Genomic DNA, 12075 nt, shown 5'->3' on the forward strand with positions numbered 1-12075 from the left:
GGGACAACCGGAGACGCGGCCGTCCGCCTCTTGTGAAAGCCTTTCCCTCCCCTTCCTTCTCCCCCTCAGAAGCTGATCCCTTCGTGTCACATAGTTATTGGCAAAGCAGCCGTTTTGGTTGGCCTCCATGACAGACGGGTCTGGGGGACCCGGGAGGCCATTTCCCCAGTTCGTGCCCAGGGAAAGCTTTGTCTGACAGGAAAATGAAGCCTATATCTCCTCTCCCTTCAGAAGTAAAACATACGTGCAGGAAAATCTCTCTTTGTCAGTCAGGAAAGGAAAAGGAAAAGCCGTCTCCCCACCACCACCTTTTCTCTCTCTTCAAAATAGCTGTTTCTTGAAATAACCCTTCCAATTGGAGAAAACCAGAAACTAACTAAAATAATATTTTTAAAAAGGGCTTCAGCAAAAAATGCCACCTCTCTGGCCTCCTGGCTTGAGAAAGATTTCCTCAGTGTCTCGATCACCACGGAACAGAATAGTTTTTTTTTTAAAAAAAAAATATTGGCTTGTTTATTTGACGAAGGAATATCTCGGTCCCCACCAAAGCGTGAAGCAAAATAGGCTTTTGCGATTCGTTTGTTTGTTGGCTTGCTTTTTTGCCGAGGTTGCTATCAGGTTGAGCAAACCCGTCTCCATCTTGAATTCCTGGCTTTTTTCTCTGAGGTTTCTGTCTGTGGTTTTTGTCAGCAACCGTATCTTGCTTCAGTAACACATCTTCAGGCGTGGGAGTGCCAAGGACTTGGGAGACGGGGGTTCAAGTCCCCATTTGGCTATGGCCAAGTTGCCATCTCTACCTCCCAGGGTTGTTGTACGATTTAAAAAAGGAGTGGGCAACCGTGTTCCAGAGGAAAGGTGGCATAGAAATGTAAATGCAAAAATCCTTGTTCACTCCATAACACAGACCTTGCCAGCCCCTCGGGGCCTGCCCCATTCATTCTCTTTGAAAGGAAAATACTCTCCCTCTTGAAAGCCGAACAGTTGTCATGTCACCAGAGTTAATGGTTTACCCTGAGCCCTGAGATCACTGCCTATTCATCACTCTTCCCTAGCTGGTGGGAGCAGCAACAAGTTTTAACCGGCCATCATGCCATGTTTTGCCCTCCCCCCCAAAAAAGGGACGCGGGTGGCGCTGTGGGTTAAACCACTGAGCCTAAGACTTGCTGATCAGAAGGTTGGCAGTTCGAATCCCCGCGATGGGGTGAGCTCCCGTTGCTCGGTCCCTGCTCCTGCCAACCTAGCAGTTCGAAAGCACGTCAAAGTGCAAGTAGATCAATAGGTACCACTCTGGCGGGAAGGTAAACGGCGTTTCCGTTCGCTGCTCTGGTTCACCAGAAGCGGCTCAGTCATGCTGGCCACATGACCCGGAAGCTGTACGCCGGCTCCTCGGCCAATAAAGCAAGATGAGCGCCATAACCCCAGAGTCAGTCACGACTGGACCTAATGGTCAGGGGTCCCTTTGCCTTTAAGCCACATTTGGTAAGCCATAATAAGCAAACCGTCGCTTCGCACCAGTTTGTTTCAAACGAAGCAAACCATGGCACGCATTACGCGTGAGTTCTGCCTCTGAAACTTGCCCGCTTGTCATTTTTTTAAAATGTGTGCGTCTTTCCACACGCTGAAAGGGTCATGTCCAAGCGCGCAGCTTTTTCCTTTTAATTAGTTTTAGTTTCTTCAATGCCACACTCAAGGATGTCGCTGCGCAAGGGTGACTTTTGCCAAACTGATAACAGCCACACAAGACAGGACAGGTGTCACTGTGATTTGGCTCAACGGAACATGCGCAGATAATAAGAAAGCAGATTTCGTGTTTCTTTGCGTAGGAAGTTTGAAAGCTGGGAGTACCTGAAGCTCAGTGCTTTTTGCTTATCTGCCTATTGTACTTTTTGTAATTAATATATCCTGCATAGTTATTGAAAAGAGGCAGCTCAGAGCCATTTATGTAGTTCTTCCGGCAGTGTCCCATCCAGGCCTAAATGGATGCATACTTAGCTATTTCTTATTACATCTACTACTGTTGTTATTTATTATATTTATCAGTTGTTTTATGCAAAGAAAAATTCTCAAAACGACTTGACCAAGATAAAATGCAACCCATAAAAGCATTTTAAAACCAGAAAATTTAAAATCAATGGGCAAAATACATAAAACGCTCAAACAGTGCCATATTAATGACAAGTTCTACCTTACCCTACTATAGGAGGCAATTTAATTACAGCTTAGAGTAGGCGGTGCATTTTGGAGTAACCAGAACATTCACTGGGTTGTCCCAAAACTTCTTAATTTTTTTTATAAAAAAAAAGTTCTTCAACCAGAAAAACCTACTATAGTAGTTTACAAATCACTAAAAACAACAACCACACAACAATGTGAAGACAGTCCCTCCCTCAGGCTCACAATCTGAAAAAAGTCACAGCACAAAAGGAAAAGTGGATTGGGAGGGAGGAGGAAATAAGCTCAGGCACAAGTTTAGTTATAAGTCATTATAGTGACCAACTGGGATGGAAAAGGTTCAAGGGGAAGAGGCGCCAAATGTTGCTGAGCCAATGGAGTGACTCAGTGTCCCCATCTAGCTAGCGTGGTGTGTTCCCCAGGACCATACCTGCCTGGAAACTGGGCACTTCATGTGTTCGGGTGGGTTACAAAGTGGTGGGGAATGTTTAAATTGTCCCATTTTGTGTATGGGGAGCCTTGTCATAGATAAAGATGAAAAACCTTGCCGGCGGGGTGGGGTACACATTTGAATGGAGGATTTCCCCCCAAGCCTTTTTCCTTTTCGAGAAATGGAAATTCTTTCGGCTTATGGAATATTTTCTTTTAGATTTCCCAAACATGGGTCTCCAGCTGTTTTTGGACTACAGTTCCCATCATCCCTAGCTAGCAGGACCAGTGGTCAGGGATTATAGGAATTGTAGGCCATAATATTGAAATGGCCGCATGGGTGAAGTTGTGGGATTGTAGACCTAAAGTTTACAGCGTGTTATGCCCTGATAGAAAACTACATGAAAATGATGTACGGATGGTATTTAACTCCTAGTAGATTGGCAAAAATGGATACAGTGGTGCCCCGCAAGACGAATGCCTCGCAAGACGAAAAACCCGCAAGACGAAAGGGTTTTTCGGTTTTTGCGACGCTTCGCTAGACGATTTTCCCTATGGGCTTGCATCGCAAGACGAAAGCCCATAGGGAAATCTCGGGGACCTTTTTTTAAATGCTGGCGGTGGGGAGCAAAGCCTTTCCCCCCCCCCCTCCGGACTTCAGAAGAGGTCCAGGAAGGCCGGCGGGGGCGAAAGGCTTTGCTCCCCACCGCCAGCATTTTAAAAGCGGTCCGGGATAGCAGGGAAGCGCTTCCCGCTATCCCGGATGGCTTTTGAAGGCAGGCAGGGGGGGCAAAGACTTTTGCCCCCCGCCCGCCTTGGGAAGAGGTCCTGCCCCCCCTGCCTGCCTGCTTCCGCTCTCCCGGAAAGGCAGGCAGGGGGGAGCAAAGACTTTTGCCCCCCGCCCGCCTTCGGAAGAGGTCCAGGACCTCTTCCCAAGGCGGGCGGGGGGCAAAAGTCTTTGCCCCCCCTGCCTGCCTAACCGGGGGCTTTTAAATCGCCCCGGGACTGTCCGGGGCGATTTAAAAGCCCCCGGACGGCTTTTGAAGCCTCCCCCCGCCGCCCGGCATCGGGGCAGGAACGCCTCTCCCCGCCGCCCAGCTTCGGGGCATCGTCCCGATGCCGGGCGGCGGGGCGAGAAAGCCTCCTCCGCCGCCCGGCTTCGGAACGATGTCCCGAAGCCGGGCGGCGGGGCGGGAAAGCCTCCCCCCGCCGCCCGGCATCGGAACGATGTCCCGAAGCCCGGCGGCGGGGCGGGAAAGCCTCCCCCCGCCGCCCGGCATCGGAACGATGTCCCGAAGCCCGGCGGCGGGGCGGGAAAGCCTCCCCCCGCCGCCCGGCATCGGAACGATGTCCCGAAGCCCAGCGGCGGGGCCGCGAAGCCTGGGCGCGCTGGCAACTCTCCGCAAGGAGCGCTCCCGCTGCTTGCGGAGAGGTCCGCGAAGCCTGTCCTGGACCTCTTCTGAAGGCAGGCGGGGGGCAAAAGTCTTTGTCCCCCCTGCCTGCCTTCCCAGGGGCTTTTAAATCGCCCCGGACAGCGGAGAAGTCCTCCACTGTCCCGGGCGATTTTAAAATGCCGCCCGCCAGAAGAGGTCGGGGGAAGGCGGTTTCCATAGGAACGCATTAATTGATTTTCAATGCATTCCTATGGAAAACCGTGCATCGCAAGACGAAAGAGACTTGCGGAACGAATTAATTTCGTCTTGCGAGGCACCAAAATCAGACACATGCTAGAAATGTAAAAAAAAAAGAAGGTACTTCCTACCATATGTGGTGTTACTATAAGAAAATAAAAGCTTTATGGGGAATTATTTATAAGGAATTAGAGAAAATGTTTTAAGATCTTTTTAAAAAAAAAATCAACCAGAAGTTTTTCTTCTAGGGGTTCTAGATACTGAGATCCCAAAAGACCAAAAAAAAAAAAAAAAATGTGTTGTGTTTATGTATGCTACAACTGCAGCTAGAATGGTTTTTGCTCAGAGATGGAAAGAAAGAAGATGTAGTAGCAATCAAGGAAGAGTGGCTAATTAAATTAATGGATTATGCCGAAATGGTAAGATCAATGGGTGTAACTAGAAACCAAGAAGAAGAAGATTTTAAAGATTGGAGGAAATTTGTGGAATATTTGAAAAGCACATGTATGCAAAGAAGCTCATTAGCAGGGTTAATGTAAAACAAGCAGTTTAATATTTTTTTATGAGGAACTAAATAATAACTTAAAGATGGAGTAATGTGGAAAATGCAGTATGAAAATTTAAAGTAAAAAGAAACCACAAAAGGGGGCGAGGGGAGAAGTCAATTATATTTGTATTAGAAATATATGTGATTTGTATTTTTGTAATTTGTATGTCTGTAAAACATACAAATTTTGAAAAGAACTTTGAAAAACAAATATATATATATATATATATATATATATATATATATATATATATATATATATATATATATATATATATATTTAAAGGAATTGTAGTTCAAAAACAGCTGGAGACCCAAGTTTGGAAAATATTGTTTTAGACCATAATACTGAGCTGATAGGGGACGTGGGTGGCGCTGTGGGTTAAACCACAGAGCCTAGGATCAGAAGGTCAGCGGTTCGAATTCCCGCGACTGGGTGAGCTCCCGTTGCTCGGTCCCAACTCCTGCCAACCTAGCAGTTCGAAAGCACGTCAGAGTGCAAGTAAATAAATAGGTACCGCTCTGGCGGGAAGGTAAACGGCATTTCCGTGCACTGTTCTAGTTCGCCAGATACAGCTTAGTCATGCTGGCCACATGACCTGGAAGATGAGCATCGCAACCCCAGAGTCAGCCACGACTGGACCTAATGGTCAAGGGTCCCTCTACCTTTACCTTTTTCTGAGCTCGATGGACCCAAGTCTGAACATGAGAGCTACCTGTCTTTCTACGAAAGAGCAACTGTTTTCCTTTCCCTCCTTGCCTTCCAGAGCTTTCTGAATCCTTCGCCATGGGAGACATGAAAACCCCAGACTTTGATGACCTCCTGGCGGCTTTTGACATTCCCGACATCGACACCAACGAGGCCATCCACGAGGAGGCGGAGGCACACATCAAGCCCATTCCTGTGGAGGCGGTGGTCCCCGAACACGTCCTCCCTCACGCCGACATCACCACGGTCAGCGTCATAGTGAAGAACACCGTCTGCCCCGAGCAGCTGGAGGCCGCGGACGGACGCGTCAAAGACAGCCACGTCGTCGGGCCGCGCCTGCTGCAGAACGGCTTCTCTGCCCCCGAGGCGCTCCATTCCTCCCCCACGCGCCCCACAGAAGGGGTGGCCACCGCCAACGGAGAGTGTTGGACCCCCAAAGAAAAGGGGGCCAAAAGCCTGGACATCTTTTCCCATTTCAGCCCTGACCCTCCTGAGGACAGTGAGGCTAACCTCATTGACCAGCCGCGAGAATGCAAGCCCAAGGAGAAGGGGCCCCTCTCCCCGCCCCACGTGCTTCCTTCGGTCCCCCCGCTGGCCTGCCACGAGCTGTCGGCAGGGGAGGCCGCAGGGCCCCTCCCTCCAACATTCCCCCAGTCCTTTGAAGGATGCCCAGCCGGCGGAGGTGTGGGCCTCCCTCCAACCCCTGCTGCTCCCCCGGTGCCCCCAGCCATCAAGCAGGAGTCCGATTGCGAGGCGCCCTGCCAGGGGGCCAGTCCACTGGGCCGCCCAAAGCCCGGTTCTATTTGCTGCCCTACAGACGGTTCCCCCGCAGCACCCTGGCCGGGCTCAGACACAAACCTCTGCGTCGGCTCCCACGGCACCCCAGAGGTCAAGCGCTCTCCCTCCAGCCCCAGGGACTCACTCTTCAAAAGCTCTCCTCCGGAGGCAGAAGCAAGCCCCGGGCCCTCCACCTCCCCAAAACATTCCAGCGTCGGGACCCTGAAGGAGGAGCCCATCGAGAAGCCTGTGCAGTGCCCGCCAGATGCGTCCAGTGAGGAAGAGGATGAGGACGAGAGCGCTGGTTCCCCCTCGTCCAATTCTTCGCGGCCCCTGAAAGTGCGGATCAAGACCATCAAGACTCCCACCGGAAGCATCACCAGGACGGTCACCAGGGTCTCCTCCGACACGGAGCCGGGAGCCGCCAAGCCGCCTTCGGACCACGACTCGCAAGAGGCCGCTCCCGCCGAGGACGCCGTGCCCCCTGCCTCTGCGGAAAAGGAAGAAGGGGCCGCGGGGCCTCCCAGCCCCAAAGCGGTGGCCGCCAGCCCCGCGAAGGTTGTGGAGGGGCCCAAAGTGGTCAGCGTGCAGCTGGGGGACGGGACCAAGATCAAAGGGACGGTGCTGCCCGTCTCCACCATTCAGAACGCCAGCAGCGCCATGCTGATGGCTGCCAGCGTGGCCCAGCAGAAGGCAGTGGTGCTGCCCAGCAAGGCCATGGCCAAGAACATCGTGAGCCTGGTGCCGCAGGCCCTCCCTAAGGCCGGCGTCGTGGCGGCGGCGGCCCAGGCGGGCGGGGCCAGCCAGAAGGTCAACGGCACCACGGTGGTGGTGATGCAGCAGTCGCAGAAGTCCTCGCCCACCGTGGCCGGCACGGTCATCTCCCGCAGCCAGTCCAGCCTGGTGGAGGCCTTCAACAAGATCCTGAACAGCAAGAACCTGCTGCCCATGTACAAGCCCAACCTGGCGCCCCCGGCAGACTCCAGCCTGACCCTCCCGCCGCTCGGGTACCGGTGCCTGGAGTGCGGAGACGCCTTCGCCTTGGAGAAGAGCCTGGCACGGCACTACGACCGGCGCAGCATGCGCATCGAGGTGACCTGCAACCACTGCACCAAGCGCCTGGTCTTCTTCAACAAGTGCAGCCTGCTCCTCCACGCCCGCGAGCACAAGGACAAGGGCCTGGTCATGCAGTGCTCCCACCTGGTCATGCGGCCCATCGCGCTGGACCAGATGATCGGGCAGCCCGACATCACCCCGCTGGTCTCTCTGGCCTCCCTGAACGCCACCAAGGCCGCCGCGGCCACCGTCACCCAGGAAGGCACGGCCAGCGGGGCGGCCACGCACGACCCGCCCGTCCTCCCCTTGAACGGCAGCGCTGAGCAGGCCACCACCAACTCCTGCCAGTGCCTGGAGTGCAAGGAGCCCTGCAAGGACAAAGCTGGCCTCGCAGCCCACTTCCAGCAAGCCACAGCTTCCGCCTCCACGGTGAGGGCGCTCGGAACGCCGTCAGGGTGGTATTCTGTTACTATTATTGGCCTTCCATAGAATGATAGAGTTGGAGGGACCCATCTAGTCCAGCCCCTTGCAATGTAGGAATCACAGCTAAAGCATCCATGACAGATGGCCATCCTACCTCTGCTTAAGAACCTGCAAGGAAGGAGAGTCCACAGCCTTCCAAGGGGGGGAGACCTTTGCACTGTCAAACAGCTGTCACTGTCAGAAAGTTCTTCCTAATTTTTAGTCAGAATCTCATTTCTTGCAACTTGAAGCCATTGGTTTGAGTCCTGCCCCCTAGAGCTTGCTCCCTCTTCTGTGTAATAGCCCTTGTGACATTTATGTGTTGCATGTAATAATAATAATAATAATAATAATAATAATAATAATAATAATAATAATAATAATATATTTCTACCCTGCCCATCTGGCTGGGTTTCCCCAGCCACTCTGGGTGGCTTCCAACAGAATATTAAAATACAGTAACCTATTAAACATTAGAAGCTTCCCTAAACAGGGCTGCCTTCAGATGTCTTCTAAAAGTCTGGTAGTTGTTGTTCTCTTTGACATCTGGTGGGAGGGCATTCCACAGGGCAGGTGCCACTACCAAGAAGGCCCTCTACCTGGTTCCCTGTAACTTGGCTTCTCGCAGTGAGGGAACCACCAGAAGGCCCTCGGCGCTGGACCTCAGTGTCCGGGCAGAACGATGGGGGTGGATCCACTTTTTCCGCCAAGGAGCTCAAGATGCTGTATGTGGGTTCTCTCCCCCCCACACATCTTGTCCTCACAACACCCCCGGGAGGTAGGTCAGGTTGAGAGTCTTCCTCCCCACTTCAGCTGAGTATTGTCCTCACTTACTGGAAGTGGCTCTGCAGGGTTTGGGGCAAAGGGCAATCCTAGACCCACCTGGAGGCAACAAGGATTGAACAGATGATTTGGCACCCAGCTGCCATTATTTCATTGGCAAAGCCCTGATTCCAGGGCATAGTTTCTGCAGTTCCTTGCCAGTGGCAGAATTAGCATTCGTTGCACCTTCCTTCCTTCCCTCCCCCTGCCTGCCTTATCCAACATAAATTAACCGTTCTTTTTGCTCCTTCCCAAAGGTGTGCAACGCCTGCCCCATGATTATGCCCAACCGGTGCAGCTTCGGCGCCCACCAGCGCATGCACAAGAACCGCCCGCCTCACGTCTGCCCCGAGTGCGGGGGGAACTTCCTCTTGGCCAACTTTGAGGCCCACCTGAAGGAAGCCTGCCTCCATTTCTCCCGGAGGATAGGCTACAGGTAGGGCTGTCTTGAGTGTGAGTGGAGACCCGAAAGGCAGACTCCCCCCCCCTTTTTTTTTAGCTCTGTCACCCAGTATGGATAAAGTTAATTCCTGTTTTAATGATTCGGCCGCTGAAGCAGGAATCTGAACTCGGGACCAAGCTGAGAGCCCTTTGCCCCTCACCCCTGATTTCAGGGCATCCATGGAGTGGAGGTCAAAATGGTGGTGTGAGAATTAAGCAAGCTTTGCTGTAACTCCCGCTTCCCATTTTTGATCATTGTATGTTCCATGTCTGGGTGGCATTGGAGCCTAAGATGCTGACTCGATATTTTGGCTCTTTCCTCTACCCCCTTATTTGTTCATGCCTTTCTTCCATCATGGAACCTGGTGACATTGTACATATGGTTCCCAAGTGGCCACCAGATTGTTATTACAGTGGTACCTCAGTTTACAAACAGTCCTGTTTAAGAACTATTCGGTTTATGAACTCCGCAAAACCAGAAGTAGGGTTCCAGTTTGTGAACTTTACCTCAGTTTACAAACAGTATCCAAACTGTGGAAGGGCACCGGCAGTGGGAGGCCTCATTAGGGAAAGCACACCTCAGTTTAAGAACGGATTCGGTTTAAGAATGGACTTCTGGATTCGGTTTAAGAACGGACTTCCAGAACGGATTAAGTTTGTAAACCATTTCCATTCACTTACCAGGCCAGGCCTCCTCTGCCTTCAGATCATCTCCACTCAGTACCCCCTGGCCCTTCTGTCTTTTTGCCAAGGGGGAGCAGGAAGGCTGAGCCATCTATTCTGCTCAGGACCTGGCAGGATGGGCCTTTTCCCTTTCTCCAACATCCAGGTAGAACTCAGGAAGTGGGGCTCAGCTGCCATCACACCATATTTTCCAGTTTAAGGCCTTGGAAGTGGTTGTTTTCTTAAGAACTTTTTCCTGCTGCAAGAGCCTGGAGAAGGTTGTGAGAACCTTTGATACTGTTTGGAGGGCTTTTCCAGCCAGTCCTTAACTTGGGATGCCAAATTTTACTGTCAAATGGAATGGCCCTGCTTTCCCCCTCCAAAGCTTCCTCTGGTCATTTCCACCAAGTAGCTCCCAAGGAGAGGTCCTTCTCAGTCAGCCTCCCCAGAAAGGCTCAGGTGCCCCTTTCTGTGTGGTCTTGTCAGCAAAAAATGAATACTTTTTCCTTCACTCTGTGTGTGTGTCAGTGTCTTGAAACCAGGCTGCCCCCTCTTATTGCTAGTAAGATTTTCCTTTGGGGTCTTTCCAATGCAGAGCAGGCCCATTGTCGTTAATGAAGGTTCTTAATTACTATTCTATTTATAGACTACGTTTTCTACAAATTTGGTACCCAAAGCTGTTCCAAACATAATAACAGCCCAAAAAGTAGTAATACGTTAACCGTAATGTTTAATCAGAATGGATATAATTTGGCATGCATAAATAACACTGTCTTAGATTTATTCATTTCAGTGGGTCTTCTCTGAGCATGGGCTAAAACCTTTTACGCCTTTATTGTTGATTTTAATGATCACGTGTTGCAGTTTTGATCAATGTTTTGTTTCGGTAAGCTGCCCAGGGAATGTTTCTAGTGATGGGCAGCTCGGTGTGTTGATCAGTAAGACTTCCCGGTTCTCGTCCTCAGGTGCCCGAGCTGCTCAGTCGTCTTTGGCGGAGTGAACTCCATCAAGTCCCACATCCAGACGTCTCACTGCGAGGTTTTCCACAAGTGCCCCATCTGCCCCATGGCGTTCAAGTCAGCACCCAGCGCTCATGCCCATATTTACACCCAGCACCCGGGCTTCAGCAACCAGCAGTCCAAGTGAGATGGCGTGTGTGTGTGTGTGTGTGTGTGTGTGTGTGTGTCTGGGTTGTGTCCAGTGCTAGTGCTACTCAGAGCTGACCCACTGAAATTAATGGGCACGACTCTACTGTGAGTGGGACATAGTTGGCCACAACCCTGTGTGTCTGTCAAATGACTAGAGCGGAAGGAGGGCTTGATCATGGGGAAGGGAGCCTTTGGGCCTCCAGATGATGGACTTTTAACCCCCATCATCTTCACAAGAAGATGTAAGAAGATCCCTGCTGGATCAGGCCAGAAAGGGGCCCATCTAGTCCAGCATCGTGTCCTCAGCGTGGCCAACCAGATGCCCTAATTGGAAGCCCAGAAGCAGGGCCCAAGCACAGCAGCAGTTGGTGTTCAGAAGCATTAATTTAATTTAATTTATTAAATTTGTTAGTCGCGTTATCTTGCCCAAGGCAACCCAAAGTGACTTACAACCAAACAACCATAGAGGCAGGGCAGAGCCACCATGTCTGTTTCATTATTACTATTATTGTTGTTGTTGTTATTAATTAAATTTATATACCTCCTTTCATCTGAAGATCTCAGGGCAGTTCTCAATGTAAAAATACAGGATGAAAGCACAAAGTAAATAGTTTAAACCAAAAAGGAAACTCTCCCACTCTCCCATAGTGGAAGCAGGGCTTCTTCTTGGCCTTCTGAGCCACAGGAACAAGCGTTCCCCAGCCCCTCTGACCTGTTTGGGACCAGGATCCAGACCCTTCTTCATCAGGTGACGGAGGCAAAGACTCTTAACCTGAACAGGAAGGGCACGCAGACCCAGAGACAGTGAGTTGGTGGGGGCAGTGGCGCCCTGGGCCAAACGTGTGGCCTTGCCATGTTGTGCGCAAGCCCTGAGCCTCCTTCCCTCTGCTGGAGTGGGAGGCTCCTAGAGAAGCCCAGGCCCCTTTTGAGCAAAAGAGCATATTGAAGCACCCTAACAATCTGGCTGCACCTGATGCTACTCCTATAAAAGGGCTTGTCGGTTTCAGTTTCTCCATTGCTGGAACGACTTCAGAGCTCTGCGTTTCCTCAGAGCACAGCCTTGCATCCAGCCGGAACCTCACCTTGTCCCACACCCCAATTCAGGGCAGATAAAAGGAAGCACTGCTTCATTTCAGCGCATAGTTAAAACGACTGAACTCCCTCCCACAGGATTAGACAGATGCTACCCGTTTGCCTCCCCAGTTTGAGGCAGCGATG

General features: G+C 51.4%; 1 protein-coding gene across 2 annotated transcripts in view; it reads left to right on the forward strand.

The window, feature by feature from the left end:
• Positions 1–12075, forward strand: part of ZNF687 (zinc finger protein 687) — a 36425-nt gene that overhangs the window by 13819 nt on the left and 10531 nt on the right. For both annotated transcript variants that reach the window (XM_081891317.1, XM_081891318.1), the window contains exons 2-4: positions 5547–7750; positions 8863–9041; positions 10675–10851. In XM_081891317.1, coding sequence (XP_081747443.1) covers positions 5547–7750; positions 8863–9041; positions 10675–10851 — 2560 coding nt within the window. The remainder of the gene's footprint in view (positions 1–5546; positions 7751–8862; positions 9042–10674; positions 10852–12075) is intronic.

Source organism: Podarcis melisellensis (assembly GCF_964234715.1).
Source record: "Podarcis melisellensis genome assembly, chromosome: 16".
NCBI classification, from domain to species: Eukaryota; Metazoa; Chordata; class Lepidosauria; order Squamata; family Lacertidae; genus Podarcis; species Podarcis melisellensis.